Raw genomic sequence first — 21,277 nt, forward strand, 5'->3', positions numbered from 1 at the left:
GAGAAGGTCCAGTGAGGCTTCAGGCAGATTTTTGGTACGATTTTACCAGTCGTTTTCACGGTTAGAGCAGTGCGAATGCCAGGAAGGCTAGGGGAATGCTCTTCCTACAGGGCGCGGCAAGGCAAGGAGACCTCCAGTGTCCTTGACAACTGCAAGAAGGGCATACAACTGCAGCTTATTATAGACTGTGTTAAGGAACTGGATGAACCAGGGATCACTCATCAGGCTGAGAGGTTAACTGACGGGCTATACAGGGAGTGCTGTATACCCAAGGCGTAGGACACAGGTAACTGGGTAACTGTCAGCAGGGGAAAATCAGAATATCTCCCTGCAGGGAGCCCCTCTATAACAGATGTATAGCTCTCTGTTTCGGGGTATGACCTAGAAGAGAAAAGCCATGTCGATTATGCCTCTGGCACTGAGTTTGGTTTTGTGACTCAGAAGGGGTGGGAAGAGTGAGCTTCACTAACAGAGGGACTTCAGTGGTTAGGAAAACAGGCTGGAAATTCTGCTGACAACAGCAAGATTGCTGGATGGTGTGTTGCCAAGGTCAGGGATATCTCGCATCGACTCTGCAAAGTTAAAAAGGACAGGATGAGTAGCCAGATGACGTGGTTCACATTGGTACCAATGGCAAGTGCAGGAAGTATGATGATGTCCTGCAAAGTGAGCTCATGGGGTTAGATGCTAAGCAAAGGCAGGATCCCCATAATTGTGTTCTCAGGATTGCGACCCGTATCACGTGCTAGTGAGGTCGGAAATAGGACGATAGTGCATTTTAACGTGTGGCTGATGATATGACACATGACCAAGGGCTTCAGATTTTTGGGATAATTGGGATCTCTTCCAAGAAAGTTGGGACTTGGACAGACGTGATGGTTTTACACTCATATTGGAGGGCGCTGATACCCTTAAGTGAAGAATTGTTAGCGCTGCATAGGGAGGGGAGATGTGTTAAACTTAAGATGCAGGGGAATGAAGAACCAGAGTGGATAATGGAGCGGTTGTGTGGGAAAGTCGAGTAGCTAAAAGATGAGCATCGTGAAGCTATTTTTTTCCGAAATCCGTATTATACCAATGCAAGCAGTATTGTCGGAAAGGCACACGAGCTTCACTCATGGATCAGCACATTGAACTACAGCGTTGTAACCATTCATATGATTTGTTTGGAATATGCGCCGGACTGGTTGTTCAGCATTCCAGGATTCTGTAGCGTTAGACACGATTCGATAGAGGTGAAGAATGGGTGGTATTAGGAAAAAATATCACTGCATTGCTCAGACAGGACAGACAGGAGAGCTCATCTACTGAGTCTACGAGGGTGAAACTAAGCAATAAGAAAGGGACGAACACGTTAATTGGATGACTTTGTGGACCACCCAATAGTCAATGGGATTTAGAGTATCAAATTTGTAGGGAGATCACAGACCGTTACAAGAAATACTATGTTCTGATGGTAGGTAATTTTAATTGTCGATGTATCGACTGGGGTATCCGTACTTGAAAGGGCCGGATGGGATAGTGTAGCTCAAGTATGTCCAGGGACGTTTCCGTAATCAATATATTGAAGTCATGACTACAGAGAGCAAATACTGGAATTGTATCAGAGTACAAGACACGTCAGGTGATAGTGCTGTGTGCAGGGGTGTGGTGATGAAAATGACATTACTTTAAAGAACATTATGGACAATATCTGGTCCTCAGGTTAACAATCTAAATTGGAGAAAGGCTAATTTTAATGGTATCAGAAAGGATCTGACGAAAGAGGATTGGGTCAGGTTGTTTTCTGGTACCGAGGTGATTGGTAGGTGTGAGGCGTCCAAGGCTGAAATTTTGAAGTTTGAATCCATGAATGTCCACAAATACAGATCGAATATTCATGACAGAATAAAAGGCAAGACAAGTCCTGGTTTCTGAGAGATATTGAGGCCCTGAGCGCATCGCAAATACAGGCTCGAAGGATCAAATGAGGTACTTGAGGAGTACAAGAAATGCAAAAGTTACTAAAGGAGGAAATCGGGAGGGCTAAAGTATGGCATGAGTTTGCTCTAGCAGTCAAGGAAAAGGAGAACCCCAAACTCTTCATCAAATATACTCAGAACAAAAGAATACCAGCGGACAAAATTGGATTTCTTGAAGTTCAGAGTGGGCCTTTATCCATGAAGCTGAAAAAGGCGGGGGAGATTTTAAGTCTTTTTGTTTTGCATTTATATTTAGTTAGGAGTTATACAGAGTCTTCAGAGTGAGGGAAAACGTCAGTGAGATAATGGACAATGCACGGATTATAGAGGAGGAGATATTTACTGTCTTGAAGCAGGTGAAGGTTGATAAATCCCTAGTGCTTTCCTTCGTACCTCGTTTGAGGCTATTTCAGAGATTGCAAGTGCTCCAGCAGAGGAATTTAAAATGTCAGAAATGGAAGCATTGGAGGGTAGGCAATGCTGTTCTGCTGCTTGAAAGTCTGTAAAATTAAGGCACGGAATTACAGGTTGGTGAGTCAACACCAATGATGGTAATGTTATTGGCAGGTACTCTAAGGGACGGGATATGAGTATTTGGATGGACAACGATTAATTACGGGTATTCAACACTGATTTGTGCCTGCTAAATCCCGTCTAACCAATCTTATAGTTTCTTGAAGAAGTTACCGGGCAAATAATGAAAACAAGTCAGTGGATGTTGTCTACTCGGACTTCAGCAAGTTGCTTGGAATTCATGACATGGCCGCAAGTTAGTTTAGATATTGGATTCGCGAGAGAAGCTAAAAGAGATAGTAGAGGTTTGCTTCTCTGACTGGAGGTCTATGACTAGTGGTGTGCGGCAGGGATCTGTACTGGGTCTGGTGTTGTCGGTCATATATATCAATGCTCTGTATGACAATGTGGTAAACTGGGTCAGCAAATCTGTGGATGACACCAGCGTAGTGACAGTGAGAAAGGGTGTCAGAGCTTACAGCGGGACATGGAACAGCTTGCAAAAGGTGGAATGGAGTTTCAAAGATAGAATTTAATGAAGAACCTTGCGAGGTGATGTACTTTATGAGAACAAACCATGATAACAGTAAGACATTGAGTGGTAGGGCATTGAGCAGTGCGGTTAAACTAAGGTATCAGAGAATGGACATCCGAAATTTATTTAAAATGTTGTCGAAGTTAGATGGCGTTGGAAAGCATTGAGGACATGGGCCTTCATAAATCAAAATATTGAATACAGAAGTTGGAATATTATGTCGAAATTGATGTGGCAGAAACTGATTTAAAGCAATGTGTGCACCTGTCTCTTGGAAGGATATAAATGATTTACTGAGTGCAGAAAAAAAATACAGATTGTTGACAAGGCTTGAGGAACTGAGAGAAAGGGAAATGATGAATAGGCCAGGACATTATTCCATAGAGTGTAGGAGGACCAGTGGAGATGTGATAGAGGTATCCGTTTATAAAAGGTATAGAGAAAGTTAGTGTGAAAAGGCATTTACTGCTGAGGTTGCGTGGGACTGGAATTAGAGGTCATGGGGTAACGATGACAGGTGAAAGGCAATATGAGGGGAACCTGTTCACTCAGAGGTTGCTGAGAGCGTAACACGCGTTGCCATCGAAATTAGTCGATATACATTCGACTTGTACATTTAAGATCAAGTTGGATAATTTCATTCAATGGGAGAGTTGTGGACTTCTCCAGCAAGTGTGCCGATCAGTGGGACTAAGCAGATAATATGTCGCTGTGGACTGGATGGTCCGAAGATCATGCTACTGTACTGTAGAGTTTGATGACTATGGGTTGGTCAAACTATGGCAGGGTCACTGTTGATTTTCCCTGGGGTAATTGTCGGTGAAACCCAGCAGGTTCACACTTCACTGCCGGACTCCATGAGCGCTCCAGTGTCAGCCTACAGCTGGGAACAGGCGGTGAGGAACAGACAGCAAATTCTGGACCATTGTGCATGTGTGACAGACCAAAGCCAACTGTTGGTAACGTTGAAAAAGAAGTTTGGACTGAAATTGTCAGCTGCGTCACGTAGAATGTAGTGTTCAGTATGGTGTGTGGCTCTTCACTGAAATTCAGTCTGGGTGGCAAAAGATGAATATACTCCAGTAGCGCAAGGACCATAGGAAACTGTTTCTCTGTAATACTGCGTTAGCCGTAGATGCTCGGAATATTTTTAATGATAATAATGTTGCACTCCCCAGTGTAAACAGTATAAGCTGTAGTAAGTACAAACACAAATTGGAACATTCACATAGGAACAGAAGTTAACTGAACCATGAGGCATGTTGTGATATTGATCAAAAAATGGCCCGTAGATCAAATGAGAGACGATAGTCAGTGTTGCCTAGTCAGTTGAAAATGGGTTTGAAGGTAGACTGAGAATGAGCAGAGAAATAAGTCACTATATATTTGATTTGTGGGAATCCCGTGGGTCATCAGAACACGGTTTGGTGAATGTCCATTAAAGTCGAATATTGGGAGGATGATGTGATGTCAGGCAGAGTGATGTAGAGTAAGTCTCTGTCCACTTGCAATGTTCGTCAAATGTCATATTACTAAATTCACCTGTCAATCATTGTCTGTATCCTAACCTGTCTAAAAATGAGTGTCATCTAAAAATCGGAAAATATAGTTTCCGCTCATGAAAACTCTTTTCCAGATGTTCTGCACAAGCATTGCTGGATTTTCACTGCCCAGAGGTTCCGTTGCGTTGGTTCTACACTCAGCCTGTGTCTCGCCCACTTACGTGATACTCTGGCCCGGTGAAGTGATCCTCGCCCATTAACATGAAACTGACTCCCTCCACACCCTCCTCAATCGCCTGCTCCAGTCGCTCCATGTAGAATCTCGTCAACCGGAACAGGTGGTGATCTTCACAATTTGACAGGAAGGCGGAGATTGTGGAGTTCAGATCTGTAGTCAAAAAGAACATAAAATAGTAGAGTGTACCATGCGTATGCGGACACGATGCCAATTTAAACCAATCCCAACTTCAGCAACATGGTCAATATCCCTTCATTCCCGACATATTCATGGGTTCAAACGCCTCTCAGATGCTACTGAGTGTCTGTTTCCATCCCCTCCTTTGGCAGGACATTCCAGACACCTATTACTCTCTGTGGAAAACATGCACTCTAAATCCCCTTTAAACTGTACCGTCTAACCTTAAACCTATTCCCTCTGGTATTTGTGGTGAAACTTGTCTGCACTCTCACCAGAATCACCACATCATTCTTGTGATTTGGTTACCAGATGTGTGGACAATTCTGAAATTATCTCTTAACCAACGCGTACCCAGTTACAGGTCAACTTCAAAAAATACCTCAACTCATCGTTAGCAATCTACCAAATGTGTTGCTACTTTCAGGAAGCTATGCATATCCATCACAAGACACATCCATACATCAATCTTATTAACGGTCCCAGCATTCACTCTGAACATCGCTCGCGAACGTCCAAAGTGTAACTTCTAACATTTGCCTGAATTAACTGTACTTGGTGACTCTCTTCATATTTCTAATTGGATGCTGAACACGTTGACGAAGTCCCAAATTTGCTCAACTCCGTCAACTCTGTAATCAACGAATCAGTTCACCCAGTATATCATTTGAGTAAGACATAGTTTATTATTAATTTATTTACATCACACACGACGCATGACGTATCAGTGATCCTTGTGGACACTGCTAATGACTACCCACCTTATTCAGGAGCTCCATCTCCTTTCACTGAGGTGAAGATTTACATGGTGACCGGAGTGATTCGACTATTCCCCTTGGAATAGATAATGGAACAATGACCCCGTTTGATGGTACTTTCTCTCTGCCCCTTTATCTCCCAAGTTTATCGTTCTGAACTATTGATGATTTGACTACACGTGTAGCATAAGAACAGATTTTTAATGGGAAACAGCCCAGTGAGCATACCTGTGTCCATTTTGACTCTGACTGACGTTGGTTGATTGCCGTCTTCTTGTCTGCCGGCCGGGTGGAAGAAAGCACCACCTGCTGGCAATGACCTGAATTACACAAATAAAGGAGTGAGACAGTTACTCTGCCCTTCATAATTTCAACCACTTTTGTAAGGTCACTGCTCACTCTCCTACATTCCAGAGAGCAAACGGAGATTTGAACAAAGACCTCCAACTGAATACAAAGTTCAAGAAGGAGAGATGCATTGAAGCTGAAACAGCTAACAGAATTGGGGGAAAAAAAACGAAATCTGTTGCAGAAGATGAGAGAAATCAAAGGAATATTTCATGTAAAATGAGCATAGGAAAAGACAAAGAAGGGAAGGACCTTACAGAAGCAGACAACATCAAAAAGAGTTGGCAGGAACACACATAAGAATTGTAGAAAGATCCAACAGCGAAGACATCTGCAATCACTCTCTCATCGATCTGGAGCCAGACTTTCTGGAAAGTGAAGTCGAATGGGCGATAGAAAACATTGCCAATAATAAGGCTGCAGGATGAGACAGGATTCCAGTTGAATTGTTTAAAACTCTAGAAGGTGATGCTGTAAAAGTGATGCATGCAATTTTCCAGCAGATCTGGGGGGGAAATAAACAACAATGAACTTTAGGCTGGATTAAGATCTGTTTTTATTCCAATACCCAAGAAGGGAAATGTAAAGGATTGTTCAAATGACCGGAAATTTTCACATGCTAGAAAAGTAATGATAAAGATCGTGCAAGCAAGTCTCCAGCAATATATGGAACACGAACAGCCAGATGTACAAGCTGGTTTTAGAAGAGGCAGAGGCACCAGAAACCAAATTGCAAAACTACGCTGGATAATGGAGAAATCGCGAAAATTCCAGAAAAGTATTTATCTATGTTTTATTGACTACTCTAATTTTTTTTTGTTTTTTTTATATAACAGTGTGGACCATAATAAACTATGGCAAATACAAGATCAAGAAGCAACAGTTAGAACTGACCATGGAAAAACAAACTAGTTCAAGATTGGGAAAGGATTACGACAAGGCTGCATACAGTCACCCAGCTTATTTAATCTATGTGCTGAACACATCATGAGGAATGCTGGTCTAGAGGACTCAACATGTTGGAATCAAAATTACCAGAAAATATGAACAAGCTCAGATATGCAGGTGATACTATTCTAATGGCCGAGAGTGAGGAGGATCTGAAGAAGCTTCTAATGAAAGTGAAAGAAGAAAGTGGAAAGCCGGCTTCTTGCTCAATATTAAGAAAACCATCCAGTCCTATTAACTCCGTGGTAATACATGGAAAGGAAGTGGAAGCAGTGACGGAATTTATCTTCCCCGGTTCAAAGATTTCTATACATAGTAACTGCAGCCACAGAATTAACCGGCGCTTACTTCTGGGGAGGGCAGCAATGGGAAATTTAGATAAAATACTGAAGCGCAGAGACATGAATTGTCTACAAAGGACCGTAGAGTCAAGTCTATGGTATTTCCAGATGTGATGTATGGCTGTGAGAGCTGGACTATGAGTGAGGCTGAAGACAAAATAATCGACGCCTTTGAACTTGGATGCTGGAGGAATGTGTAAAGAGTTCATTGGACAGCAAGCAGATCCAACAAGTCAATACTTGAAGAAATACTTGAAAAGCTGAAAAATTTTAGACACCCATGAGATGACAGGATTCCTTGGAGAAGACTCTCATGTTCAGTAAAACAGAAGGTAAAAGAAGCAGAAGATGACAGAGGCTACAATGGATAGATAATAACACTCGGGAAATGCCGATGCCCCTGTGGTATCTTAGAGAGGCAGTTTCCAACAAAGAGGACGTACAACACGCTGGAGGAACTCAGCAGGTTGGGCAGCATCCGTGCAAACGAGCAGTCAAGGTTTCGGGCCGAGACCGTTCATCAGCACTGAAGAGGGAAGGGGACGAAACCCTATAAAGAAATTGGGGGGAGGGTGGGAAGGAGAAGGCTGGAAGGTGCCAGGTGAAAAGCCAGGAAGAGGAAAGATCAAGAGGTTTGGGAGGGGAAGCAGGGAGGGGATAGGCAGGAAAGGTGAAGAAGGAATGTAAGGTGAAAGCACCATGTAGTGGAAGAAGGCAGAATCATGAGAGCGGTGATAAGCAGCTGGAGGTGGAGGCAGAATGAAAATGGGATGGGTGAAGGGAGAGGGAAGGAATTACCATTGTCTTCCGTACCATCACTGCCCTTACCAACTCCGGAGACCTTCTATCCTCAGCCAAAAAAGCTCATAATTCCCACACCCCGCACTGCTCGGTTTCACCTCCTCCCCAAGATCCACAAGCCTGACTGTCCCAGTAGACCCATTGTTTCGGCCTGCTCCTGCCCCACCGAACTTGTGTCTACCTACCTGGACTCCATTTTGTCACCCATAGTTCAGTCCTTCCCCAACTACATCCGGGATACCTCCCATGCCTTCCACCTCACCATGCCCTCCGCTACTTTCTGGAGAATCGACCTCACCAGTTCTGCAACACCAGCACACTCCTCCGGTTGGTGGAACTGGAACTCACACTTAATAACTTCTTTTTTGAATCTTCCTACTTTCTGCAGACCAAGGGTGTTACTATGGGCACTCCCATGGGCCCCACCTGGTGGGGTCTATGGAGCTAACGCCTTATTGACGAAACCCATATCCCCGTTGGTTGGTATGCTAAATTGGCATTTGCTGTCACCAATTAGAGACAGGTAAATCTCACGTCTCTTCATTAGAGATACCGGGTACGTGCAGTTGCTTAAATCGTCTCAATGTCAACCCAGGAGCGCGAGGGCGATGAAGCTCCGCGAGAGGGCGCGCGTGGGCGGTGACCTGGTGCGCGCGGTAGATGGGGAGACTGTAGAGTCAGTAACAGGGAACGGGGAGCGCGTCCCTCGGTCCCGTACCGCGCTGGCCAGCTCACCGAGTGAGTCATGGTCGATCCGCAACCAGCAGGGGTACAACATTAACGCACAAATCTCGATGTATATACTTAATCAATGTAATGTTTCCTGTCAGTTCCACAATATAATTAATTTGCTAATGTTATATTGGCTTACACTAATAAAACTGTGAGAACTTTTCTAATCAAGACACCAAAAGCGTAAGTGGACCACTCGGCCCTCCGAAACTGCTGCTGATCTGATTTAAACTTGCGTTATGCATTCCCCCATGTTCATCTCGATAACACTTCAACCCCGCTCTTTATAAACAAACTGGGCTTTGAATGGAATCAAAAGCTCTACTTTCACTAATCAGTGAGTATAAAGAGTTCGCAACTCCCGCGATTAACACCGGCGAAAAAAAAAATAGGAGGGTGTGAGGGGGAGTCGGCGGGGAGGAGAAGTTGTTGCTGCTTTTCAAGACGTGATGCCCTGTCCACAGCCAAACATCCCACAGTCTCTGTGAACATTGCATCTACCTTAACGTCAACTCCTTTGTTATCTGAACGAACAAACTGGCTCCCATCCCGAAGCGACTGAGTTTAAACCGATTCCAGCAGCTATAGCAATCCTGGCTGCAGGAACATTCCTTCATCTCAAGTACAGGTATAACCCATGCCTTTGGTACTGCGTCAAATAGGAACATTGCAAAATCTATTTCTGCTTAATCACAGACAATTTATTGGTAGAAAATACTTGATGACGCCAGTCTATGTCAATGTAAATTATTAGTTGGCATTTGCTAGTTAGGTCTGAATGAAATGTGGTGCTGGGACATTTAGCATCAGGAGGGTTTGCTCTTAACAGACCCTGGCACGACGATATACTTATATCGAGGGCAAGTATATCATTGCAGCTTGCAATAGCTGGAGGAATCATTATGTTGCTGTTGTTTATGGTAATTCCACATTTCTGCAATCACTATAGCAGAAAGCGGTCGTGGCATCTTGTAAAGGGAGGAAATTCTCAATGCGTTTAGAGATTATTATGACCTAACACAGGCAAGCAAGGAAACATGAGAAGTGACAAGTCTGAAGTGAGTAGACAATATGAGGAATGTGCGTGGCTTCAGAGAGATAGGATGCTGACAGCAGATCTGGAATGATTGCCACTGACACTTCTGGGTTTATTCAGTCTCACTCCAGCTATTTCTTATTTATCTTGGTACAGAAATGTAATGTCTGAAGGACCAACTTTCCTTTACTTTACTTTAGAGTAAACCAAACTTTCTCCTGACTGAATCAATGGAATCTCCGAGTGAGACGGGTTCTCTCCGTTCGGTGCTCTCAGTCCTCGGGCTCGTTCACTTGTTGCTGTTCCCTCGTCTTCAGTTGTGATTTGCTTCCAGATGTGGGCTTTTCTGCCAATAAATCTCTCATCACAGGTGTAACTTTAACCAGAGAGACAATGAAGTATGTTACTAATACAAACGGGAACAAAGCATTAACCTGAAATTTAAATCTTGAACGCATATAGAATGATCCGAGTGAAGAAATCAGGAACTGTCCCTCACACTTTACAAGCCTGACATGGGATACAAAAGAACAGGCACAAAATGCTGGAAGAACTCATCAGACCAGGGAAGATCTGTATGTCGACTCTACTCTCTTCCATAGACGCAGGCTGGACCGTTGAGTTCCTCCAGCATTTCGTGTGTGTTGCTTGGATTTCCAGCGTCTGAATATTTTGTCGTTCGTGATGGGATACCAAGAAGTCATCACACAGTCATGGTATAAGATACATAGGAGTAGAATTAGGTGATTCGGTCTTTCTAGTTTGTTCCATAATCAATCATGGAGGATGTTTTTTTTTCCAACACCGTATTCTTGCTTCCTTGCTATAACACTCAACTTATTTAGCAATCCAGAAAATAAATATACCCAACGATAGTCTCGACCACCCTCTGGCTAAAGTAATTGCTCCCATCTCAGTTTTAAAGTGAAGCTTCCTTATTCTGAGATCTCAGATCTCTCAGATCCCAGACTCTCAGATCCCACTCTCAGATCCCAGACTCTCCGTCTAATCAAGTCACCCTCTCCATTTCCACTGCATCGAGACTTGTCGTTATTCAGTTCGTGTAAATAATCACTCCCGCCCTAACTCCCCTCACCCCCACCAACCCCCAATCACCTTCCCTCTGAACTCCACTGAACACCGCCACGGCCATCAAATGTTCCTTATGAATAAAGCTTATCATTCGTGAGTTTATTTTGTGAACCTTGTTAACAACAAATGTACTGAATACATTTCCGGGGAAAATGGGACAATTAGTACCAGGATAATGTATTTGGAAAAGCTTTGGTTTCTTTACTCTTCTATCAACTCTCACAAAACGAGCGCTGGTACACTGGTCCATTCGCAGGAGATTTAACATTTTCCAGGGTGAATGCAATAAAGAGAAACTGGAATCACTAGAAACCCTCTGCAGGTAAGGAACAGCTGTGGGGAGAGGAAAAATGTTCGCGATTCGGTTTCCTGACCTTTCGTCAGAATGGATTCAAACATCTCCCAGCTTTTTAGTGGAAAATCTTGGGTTGTTCTCCATGGAGCGGTGAGGACTGAGGGAAGATCAGATAGAGGTTCATAAGAGAATGAAAAATATTGGCAGAGTAGACAGGGAGTATCTTCTCTCTGTTTGGAAATGTCTAATACCAGAGGCCATGCAATGAAGGTGTGAGCGAGTAAATGCAATGGAAATGTGAGGGTAACTTGTTTCACTCAGAGAGGTGTGGATGCCTGGAATCTGCTGTCTGTTATGTCGGTGGAAGCAAATACACTGGAGGCTTTTAAGTGACGTTTAGGTCGGCACATGGGTGTGAGGAAGATTGAGCGCAAATGGACATTTTGTAGGAAGGAGTCATTCGTTGTTTTTTGAGGGGGGGGGAGTTGATTTACTTTTCAGCTGGTTTGGCACACCATTGTGGCTGAAGGGCCTGTTCCTGTGATGTACTGTTCCATATTCTGTTCTATCTTCAGCATCTTGAGTTTCTCTTTGACTCCCACTGGCAGATAGACAGGTGACAGTGAGGGGGAATTTCCAAATGTGAATTGAATTCTGAAACCCCAGTCTATTTCTATTGGTGCAAACACACAACAGCGTATTTAATCACAGCCTCTCTCTGTGAGGGATGGAATGGGAACTCATTCTCTGCTTTGCTTCCAAAGGAACTTCAGAACCAAACATCTGAGCACAGAACTGGAATACTCGCTCAACATCTCATAAACCCGGACACCTTGATCCCCGGTTCATTTTATCTGGGTCAAAACATGTGTGGTAACCCAGGATCCAACCTCAGAGGGGCACAGCCTACACCGGGAGCCTCGCACATCTTTTCCACATCTCACACTGGGTGTTCCCGGATCTCACACTGAGAGATTCACGCTACCAATATCCAGCCCCCGGAGACGTCTGCTTCATTGCGGAAGGAGGAACATCCAGCCGCATCTGTAAAAGCAACAACGTAGACCGAAGCCCAAACACTGACAGTTCCATATTTCTGGAGCTCCCATCTTAAGATTGCATCTCAGGCACAACTCTCTCAGGGCTCTTTGTTGCTGGCAATATGTGGCAGTTTCTCAGCTAATCCCAGCTCAAAAATTTACACTCCTCTACCAACCCGTGACAGAACTGGAGCCTGATGATCCTTTGTCTAGACAGGGATCAGCCGGGAAACATGGGCATTTGGGTCACAAAGAGGGTGCTGATATATTTCAACTTGTCCCCACAGTTATATTGAACACAGCGGTACATTAATTTATTGTTGAGTGTGGTGTAGCCTAGGTCAATTAGCAGCCACTTTACCCGTCGTGTAAAAGGAACAAAATGTTTTCAACATAAAATTGAAAAGATAGCACTGAAGCTCAGTACAGGAGATTTGTTTTTGTTCTTTCGCTGCAGAAACGATTGACTGACTGCTAGAAGTTTGACACCCAAAACAGAATTGCATAAATTCAATCCCTACAATCTTCGTCAATCCATGCCGGACAGTAAATGCTCAAAGTATCCTCGTATCTGAGGGCACTGGCTCTCCGTTGAGAGTCAGCAACCAGAGAGCGATAAACATGTTCAACACTCTCTGCAGCTCTGGTGAGCCGTTGCCCTGGTGACGGAGGAAGTGACTCGCAAAGATAACCGAGCGGGGAAATAACAAACTCAGTGTGACACGTTCTCGGCTTCATTGTGACAAAGATAAACTGAACATTCAGCCATTTTGTAATGGTGATACTAAAATTCCAGCGGCTGTTATTAGCCTTTCGAGGTATATTCAGTAAATCTCATAGTTGTTTCAGCTCTACAGAGATCTCAGCAGTGCAGACGCTGGTCCAAAATAAAAACACATTGTTGGATGCAACAAATATCGATTATGTGTAGAAATTTCAATTTAGATTCACAGAGCCGTTAGAGCACAGCCACAGGACTGTTAGCCCATCCAGACCGTGCCATGTTCGGTGTGGTCCCATCCCCCTGCACACAGACCACAGTCCTCTATACCTCCCTCATCTATTTACCTACCCAAACATCTCTCAAATGCTAAAAGTGAACCTGCATCTCTCACTTCTGCTAGGAGCTGGTTCCGCCTTCACACCACCCTTTGAGTGAAGTAGTTCCCCATCAGATACCCATTAAATGTGTCACGTTTTGCCCTAAATCCATGACCCTATCCAAGCTGAGGGGAAAATGCCTACCTGCATTTACCCTATTTATACCATCATAGATTTCTACATCTTTAGCAGGGTGTCCCAACCTGGGGTCTGTGGACTCTTCCTTTAATTGTAGGGGTCAATGGCATAGAAAAATTGGAGGCCTGCTAGAATATCCCCTCATTCTCCTCTATTCCAGGCAATCAAGTTCTAACCTGTTCAACCCATCACTATAATTATTTCCTGAAATACCAGCAATGTCCGGGTAATTTTCCCTGCACTCTTTCACGCTTATCCATATCTGTCCTCCAAGTAGCTGATCAGAACTGCACGCAATCCTACATGTTTTGGAATCACGGTGAATTACAACTTTAGCATTAATATCCCAACCCCTCTTCTTAATAGCCTGCGTTATAAAGGTCAATATGCCCGAAACTCTCTTGACTCTGGTGCTACCTTAAGTGAATTCTGGATCTGTAACACCTACGCCAGGACAATCAGGTTTAAAACAATTATTTACCCCAAGCAGTAAGCCTGATCAACACGTCTACTCACTAACCCACGCTCCACACCCCACCCATTACTGGTTTAAAATTTCCTGACAGTTCTAGACACTCCTGTGCCTAAAGTAATTTAATGGGCAGACAATCAATATCAGTTTCCATATGTCCACTCTCTCCTGTGCCTAATGTCACTTTATGGACATAGAATCAATGTTTTTAAGCAATCATAATGCATGTACTGTGTTTTGTTTATTATTGTGGTCCCTATCATTTTGTTGTTGTTTTTTTCTGTCCTGCTTCGGACACAGAGTAACAATTATTTTGTTCTCCTATACTGGAATGACATTACACAATCTTGAATCTTGAACCCTGGGAAAAATACAATGACCAACCACATTATCTGTACTCCCTCTTGATTTTATAAACTCCTACAGTGTCAGCTCCATTCTCCTCTGGAATTAAGATCTAGCTTGGCCAACCTCTTCCCATGAGCCGGCACTCTAGTCCAGGCAGCATCTTCAGCAATCTCGTCTGCACACTCTCCAGACTGATAATATCTTTCCTACAGTACCGAGAACACAAATGTACATAACACTTCGTGTATCCGCACCACAAAATTATATGACTACAATATAATGCCCATAATCGAGAACTCAATTCCCTAACTGATGAAGGTCAGCATGATTAAAGCCTTCTTTTTCACCCTCAATACCTGCACAACCACTTTCAGTGAACTGTGCTGTTGTACACGCAGGTCGCACTGTTCCACAGCACCCGATGCTCTCCCATTCACTATACCAGTTCCACCCAGTTTGACTGTCCAACATGCACAATCTCTCACTTGCCCAAGTTGAAAACCATTTGCCATTCCTCAGCCCATCTCCAAAACTGACCGAAATGTCTTTCAAATTCAGTGTCACCTGTTGCCTTATCAACCAGTCTCCCGAATTTAGTCTCCCTGTATACCCATGACTGTGTCGTCACCCAGAGCTCTAACCTGCTAATTAAATTTGTCGACGACACTACATAGATTGGCCTCCTATCAAGCAATAACGAGGTGGCCTACAGGGAAGAGGTCATCTCTCTGACTCATTCATGGCAAAGTAACAACCTTACTCTCAATGTCGCAAAAACAAAGAAGCTGGTTGTGAATTACAGGAGGAATGGAGACAGGCTGACCTCTATTGACATCAATGGATCTGGGGCTGAGAGGGTGAACAGCTTCAAGTTCCTCGGCATCCACATCACCGAGGATCTCACGTGGTCTGTTCACACCAGCTGTGCGGTGAAAAAGCACACAACACCTCTTTCACCTCAGACGTTTGAGCAAGTTCGGTATTGGCCTCCAAATCCTAAGTAGTTTTTATGGGGGCATAATTGAGAGCATCCTGACTGGCTGCATCACTGCCTGGTATGGGAAATGTACCTCCCTTAATCACAGGACTCTGCAGAGTGTGGTGCGGACAGCCCAGCGCATCTGTAGTTGTGAACTTCCCATGATTCAGGACATTTACAAGGAGAGGTGTGTAAAAAAGGCCCGAAGGATCATTGGGGACCAGAGTAACCCCAGCCACAATCTATTCCCGCTGCTACCATCCGAGAAACGGTACCGTAGCATAAAAGCCAGGACCAACAGACTCCGGAACAGCTTCTTCCACCAGGACTTCAGATGAATTAACTCACGTTAATTTGAGGTAATCCATATTATGTAGACAGTTTAATTTATCTTGAATTATGATAAATTACTTTGACTGCACATTGCACCTTTAGACCGAGACGTATTGTAAAGAGGACGTAAGAAATCAATTCAGTTTAATTCAATTCAAACTTGCTGATTGTGCCTTGTACATTCATATACAAATCAATGGCATGAATAATTAATTATAGAGGTCTCGACAGTGACACACACATCCCACTCGCCACAGGCTTCCATTCGCTAAAACCATCTTCAATCATCACCCTCTGCTTCTTGTTCTCGAACCCGGTGTGAATCCACCTCGCCAGGTCCCCGTGAATCCCACGTGACAGAACCATCCAGATCAGTTGCCATGCGGGATATTGATACAGACTTTACCAAGGTTCAGATGAACAACATCACTGCCCAACTTCACCCAACTCCCTAGTTAACTCTTAAATAACCTCTAAAATACTCGACAGATGTGATGTCCTATTGGACAGTGTAGATGGCGATTTCCCCATAACCAATGCCCAACCGCCCAGGATTTCAGCTTCACTGCAGACTGTAAAAATTTCGATCCCAGTTGTCGAATTACTAACCTGGACTGAAGCCCGTATACTGCCAGTTCCATATCCTCAGAGTCACCGGCCCAATATCACCACCCATACAAAGACGCTTTGGTGCCGGCAATTTGCCGTGGTGTTCCTGCCATTTCCGATTCACAGACTAAGGTGGAATTGGAAGCTAATGACCCTCTGCCGGGGCCGGTGCTCAGACTGGTTCCCCGGACTGTATAAAGGATGCGGATACACTTCAGCCTGACCCCAGCAGCAAAACCGAGCACATTTGATCACAACCTTCCTGCTGTGTGGGATCTTGCCAGCAGAGCTGACTGTCATGTTTTCCGCAGTGTAGCAGGAACAAAATGTAAAATTATAAGGTAGAAAGTGCCGGGAACTCAGTACATCAGACTACGTCTCTGAAAGGAGAAATGGTGGAAGACCCAGTTCCAGAACTGAGATTGTCCAAGATGCTGCCGATCTGCTGAGCGTTTCCAGTATTTTCTCCTCCTGACTTTAAATTTCCTGCAACTGTAGTATTTTCTCCCTCTTCATTTTAATGCACAAATAGTAACTGATTCCCACCCTAAACTGTAATTGCCACCCCATCCCAACCAATTTCTTGGGTCCTCAGTCCATTCTGACCCTGGTGTAATACGTTCCATATAGTTAATGCTCACAGCATCCTTTCATCCCACTATCATTACTGAAACACCCATCACACTCGTCACTGGCACCTATTTGCTAAATTCATCTTCAATCATCACCCTCCGCTTACTGTCATCGGGCTCGGTCAAAATACTTACGTATTTGAAAATCTACAAATTGTTTGACAAACATAACATCTCACTGGCTGGTCCAGTCAATGATTTTCCCACAGCCAAAGTCCAATCGTCCCGATCTTCAGAATCACTGCACGCTGTGGGTATTTCAATCCCAGCTGTAGAAATAACAATATACTGCCCTACCCATATTCTCAGAGACTCCAGCCCAATATTATAACCTACACAAAGGCTGCCCACTGACGCATTGCCACCAACAATTTGCTGTGGTGTTCCTGGCATTTCCAATTCACAAACTAAGGAGAACTGAACCTATTGATCCTCCAGCCATCTTACTTCAGAGTTCCTGCAAAAGTACATACCTCTCTCTCTCTCTCTCTCTCTCTCTCTCTCTCTCTCTCTCTCTCTCTCTCTCTCTCTCTCTCTCTCTCTCTCTCTCTCTCTCTCTCTCTCTCTCTCTCTCTCTCTCTCTCTCTCTCTCTCTCACTCTTTTACTGCGCAGATATTATTTGACTGCAAAATGTTGGGGGCGCCCAAAACTGGTCAACAAATTTGTGTAATGCCACCCCTGCCAGTCTGTTAGTTTTCAGATCATTCCTACTCTTGTGTAATACATTCCATACAGCCAATATTCACAGCATCCTTTCCTCCAACTATCACTCCGTTACAGTTGCTCCTGCCATCACTCTCTCTACCACAGAGCGATAAAAATGTGCAACACATCTTGCAGCTCCGAATGGCTGTTACCTTGGAAACGGAGGAAGTGGCTCACCACAAACAATTAAGAAAGGAAATAACAAACTCAATATAATATGTTCTGAGTTTCATTGTGACAAAAAATTAGCACTGCAGCCATTTTGTAAACGGTGAAACTAAAATTTAATGGCTTAATGGCTGCCTTTACATTGCCTCGTGCTGTATTCAATTAAACATCAATTACCCGAACAAAAAACACAGTTCCTGAAAACTCAGTGAGGTAGAAGTGCAGTACAATACTTCAGAATGAGACAAAGGTTAGAAGAAAGATGTTTGACATGTGTATCCTTGACGTGGTGAGATGCAGGCTGGAAGGAGTTTGAACAAGATGGCACGGAATGATCAGGTAGAACCAGGCAGGAGAAAGGATCGAGAACAATCACTGATGGTCCTACAGCATTACACAGATACTGAATTAATAGTACATACTACTATATGTATATGATCCTAAAACTTCAAAGCTATAACAAACAATAAGAAATTTCGCATATACCCTTTGCCCCTGAACGCACCATAGAAAGCATCCCATCCCGATACTTCACAGCTTCCTACGGCTATTGTTCTTCCTTTGACTGCAGGGAATAGCAGAGAACTGTGGACACCGCTGAGCACATCATAGAAACCGACCTCCCCTCCATGGACTGTCTGTATACCTCCCGCTGCCTCAGCAAATCAGGAAACATAATCGTTGAGTCCCAGAACCCTAGACATTCTCAATTCTCAGCCTCCCATCCGATCGAAGATAAAACAAAACCGAAAACATCCCACCGGGCTCAAGGATTGCTTCCATCCTGCTGTTATAAGCAAACTGAATATTCTTTAGCATGAGAAAATCTGCAGATGTTGGAACTTCAAGCAACACACACAAAAGGCTGGTGGAACGCAGAAGGCCAGGCAGCATCTATAGGGAGAAGTACAGCGACGTTTCGGGCCGAGACCCTCAGCATGATAAGATGGACTCCTGACCTCACAATGTAACTCCATGTGACATTGCATCATATGTCTACCTGCAGTACACTGTCTCTGCGACCATAAAGCTTTATTACACTCTGTTAATGCTTTACCTAATATACCAGGGGTGATTGATGAGTTCGTGGCCTAAGGTAGGTGGAGATAACTTATTAATTTCAAACTTTCTGCGTAATCACTCCAAAAGTTGAACTGCATGTGCACGTAACGAGAGCTGTATAACTCATCTCCTTCTACCTTAGGACACGAACGCATCAATCACCCCATGCTGTGGATACTTTCTGGAGGTCCAAGATCCGTATGCTCCACAACCGCTGGACTAAGTGTAAATGTAAGAGAGGACTATGTTGAAAAAATAAATGTGCTATGTTTTCGGAAATTGACTCCTTCTCTCTCGCCCCTCGTGCTGTTGTGACGTATTGATCTGTGTGGATGGTATGCACGACAAGATTTTCATTGTACGGTGGTACTTGGCAATAATAAACCATTCCCCATTTTAATTGTGTGGAAATATTAGACAGTCTGAGTTTCAGCTCCGGAACTTCGGGCGGGCGATTTCACCAAAGTGTACAAATTTTTGAGGAACAGGCAAATGGAAAAGGCTTAATTCTCGCATTAATAGGGTTATGTACCCAAAAACATTCGCTGCGCTTCGGCGGGTCGTAACAGTGGAATGGAGTCAAGAAACAAAAAATAATTGCCCACACAAAAAGAGGGGACGTCACAAATCTGCCATGTCTGAACTGACGTGAGATAAAACTACTCATACACATGGAGCAGTGTCCCGCAAGCGCGATTACTCCGTTTAACCTCCGGCTGCAAAAACACAACCGGCCGAATTTCCCCAGGTACAACTCAACGGATGAGTGCAGTCCCGGCATCACCACATTACCCGTTCCTCGGACTAAAGCAACAGGGACTGAGCGGCGGCTCATCTCAGGCGGTTCGCTGTGAAGGACCTACAACCCGGATCGACCCCGGCAGTTTCTCTCCAGCAACCCGGACCGACCCGCCGATTTAGGTGAGTTAACGGGACTCAAACATGCCCGCTCGGAAGGGCCTCAAGAACTCACCGATGGGAACTTGATGTATTTGCCTCGCAGACAGCGATCCTTCCCCCGTCTCCCCGCGACGATCCGCTTCAACACAGAACGGAAAGAAAACCAAGAATGAGCATGCGCAATTTGAGCCGCGCGTCTTCAGAGCCGGGGAGGGGCTTTTGGAGGCGGAGCAAAGAGGTTGGACAGGAGAGCATAGATTATAGACCATGGAGCATAGAATTGTTCAAAAATGTTAACATAATAACAATAACAATTATATTCCCCATTTTAATTTGGTGGAAATATTAGACAAACTTGTTTCCAGATTTGAATCCTCTAGAGGCTTAACTGAAGTGTACACATTTTCGAGACACACAGATCAATGGAAAGGCTTAATTCTCCCATAAATACGGTCGTACATCGGGAAACATTAAACGCAGAGCAGCTCGTAGCAGTGAAATGAGTCAAAAAAAATACCCACACACAATGAGAGGGCGTGACAGATTGGATCTCATTGCCTTGACAGAACGGGAGAAAGATTAAAATGCACAACCACGAGAAACAAACCCGCAGATGTTGCAAATCTGCGCTAAAATGGGAAAATTGAGCGGGATGAAGTGACGGGCCGAAGGTCTCCCTCCTAAACTGGTGACTCTACTCTTCGCCCCTCACACGCTGCATGACCCACCTGCCGCATTCTCCACATTATTTCATATTTACTCCAGCTAGTTTTTTAAATTATTCCTCCATATCTTCCCCCTTTCTCCTCTCTTGGGTCAACGATTTACGGGTTCGGCCCCCATACCAGACCGCCATACAGTTTACACCCAGACCGGAAATGTGCAGGTACTTTTCAAATCAGTTCAATGTTTAGAAACACTAACTTCTATACGCATTCCCCCTGCCTCACTGGAGAGTAAAAATGTAACATCGCCAAGAGAAAAAATTCAGGAGGTGGCCATTCAGCCCATCGAACGATCATCAAGATGGCGGCTGCGCTCCAATCTCAGCCACATGTGTCTGCCCGATCCTCATTTCCTCGATCCCTTCAGTCTCCACACATTCCGCCAACCTCTGTTTTATGTGAGGATGATCATGAATCTTTACTGCCTTCTGTGGTGGGGATTTACAGACATTCACCACCCTCGGAGTGGAGACATTTCCCCTCATCTCAATTCCGAACAATACACACCATTTTCCATTGGTTCAACCGCTATTGATGTGGTGCATTTCAATGCGTTCACTTCTTCCTCTAAATTAAAGGCTTATCGCGCTGATATTTCTTCACATAATGACCCGACCACTCCAGAGATCAGTCTGGTGAATCTCCATTGCATTCCCTCTCACTGATACTCTCTAATCTCTTTGTTATCACTCTATGGAATGAAAACTTTCAAAATTATTGAGGAACTCGGCAGGTCGGGTACCATCAACAGAAAAGAGTTGGCAGTCGACATTTCGGACCGAGCTCC

The 21,277-nt window shown here is 44.2% G+C and overlaps 2 protein-coding genes and 1 long non-coding RNA gene across 3 annotated transcripts in view; 1 reads left to right on the forward strand and 2 right to left on the reverse strand.

Moving 5' to 3' along the window:
• The window catches only part of LOC140721516 (NACHT, LRR and PYD domains-containing protein 3-like), a 28,326-nt gene extending 8,408 nt beyond the window's left edge, over positions 1 to 19,918 (reverse strand). Inside the window, exons 1-3 of the mRNA XM_073036331.1 lie at positions 19,839 to 19,918; positions 5,913 to 6,004; positions 4,733 to 4,899 (exon numbers count right to left, since the gene is read on the reverse strand). Coding sequence (XP_072892432.1) covers positions 4,733 to 4,899; positions 5,913 to 5,922 — 177 coding nt within the window. The 5' untranslated portion in view covers positions 5,923 to 6,004; positions 19,839 to 19,918. The remainder of the gene's footprint in view (positions 1 to 4,732; positions 4,900 to 5,912; positions 6,005 to 19,838) is intronic.
• LOC140721496 (uncharacterized) overlaps positions 1 to 21,277 on the reverse strand; it is a 1,502,390-nt gene that overhangs the window by 1,271,333 nt on the left and 209,780 nt on the right. The gene's annotated exons all lie outside the window — the stretch shown is intronic.
• Positions 1 to 21,277, forward strand: part of LOC140721492 (uncharacterized) — a 692,273-nt gene that overhangs the window by 559,794 nt on the left and 111,202 nt on the right. The gene's annotated exons all lie outside the window — the stretch shown is intronic.

Source organism: Hemitrygon akajei, unplaced genomic scaffold (genome assembly GCF_048418815.1).
Source record: "Hemitrygon akajei unplaced genomic scaffold, sHemAka1.3 Scf000057, whole genome shotgun sequence".
In the NCBI taxonomy this organism is placed as follows: domain Eukaryota; kingdom Metazoa; phylum Chordata; class Chondrichthyes; order Myliobatiformes; family Dasyatidae; genus Hemitrygon; species Hemitrygon akajei.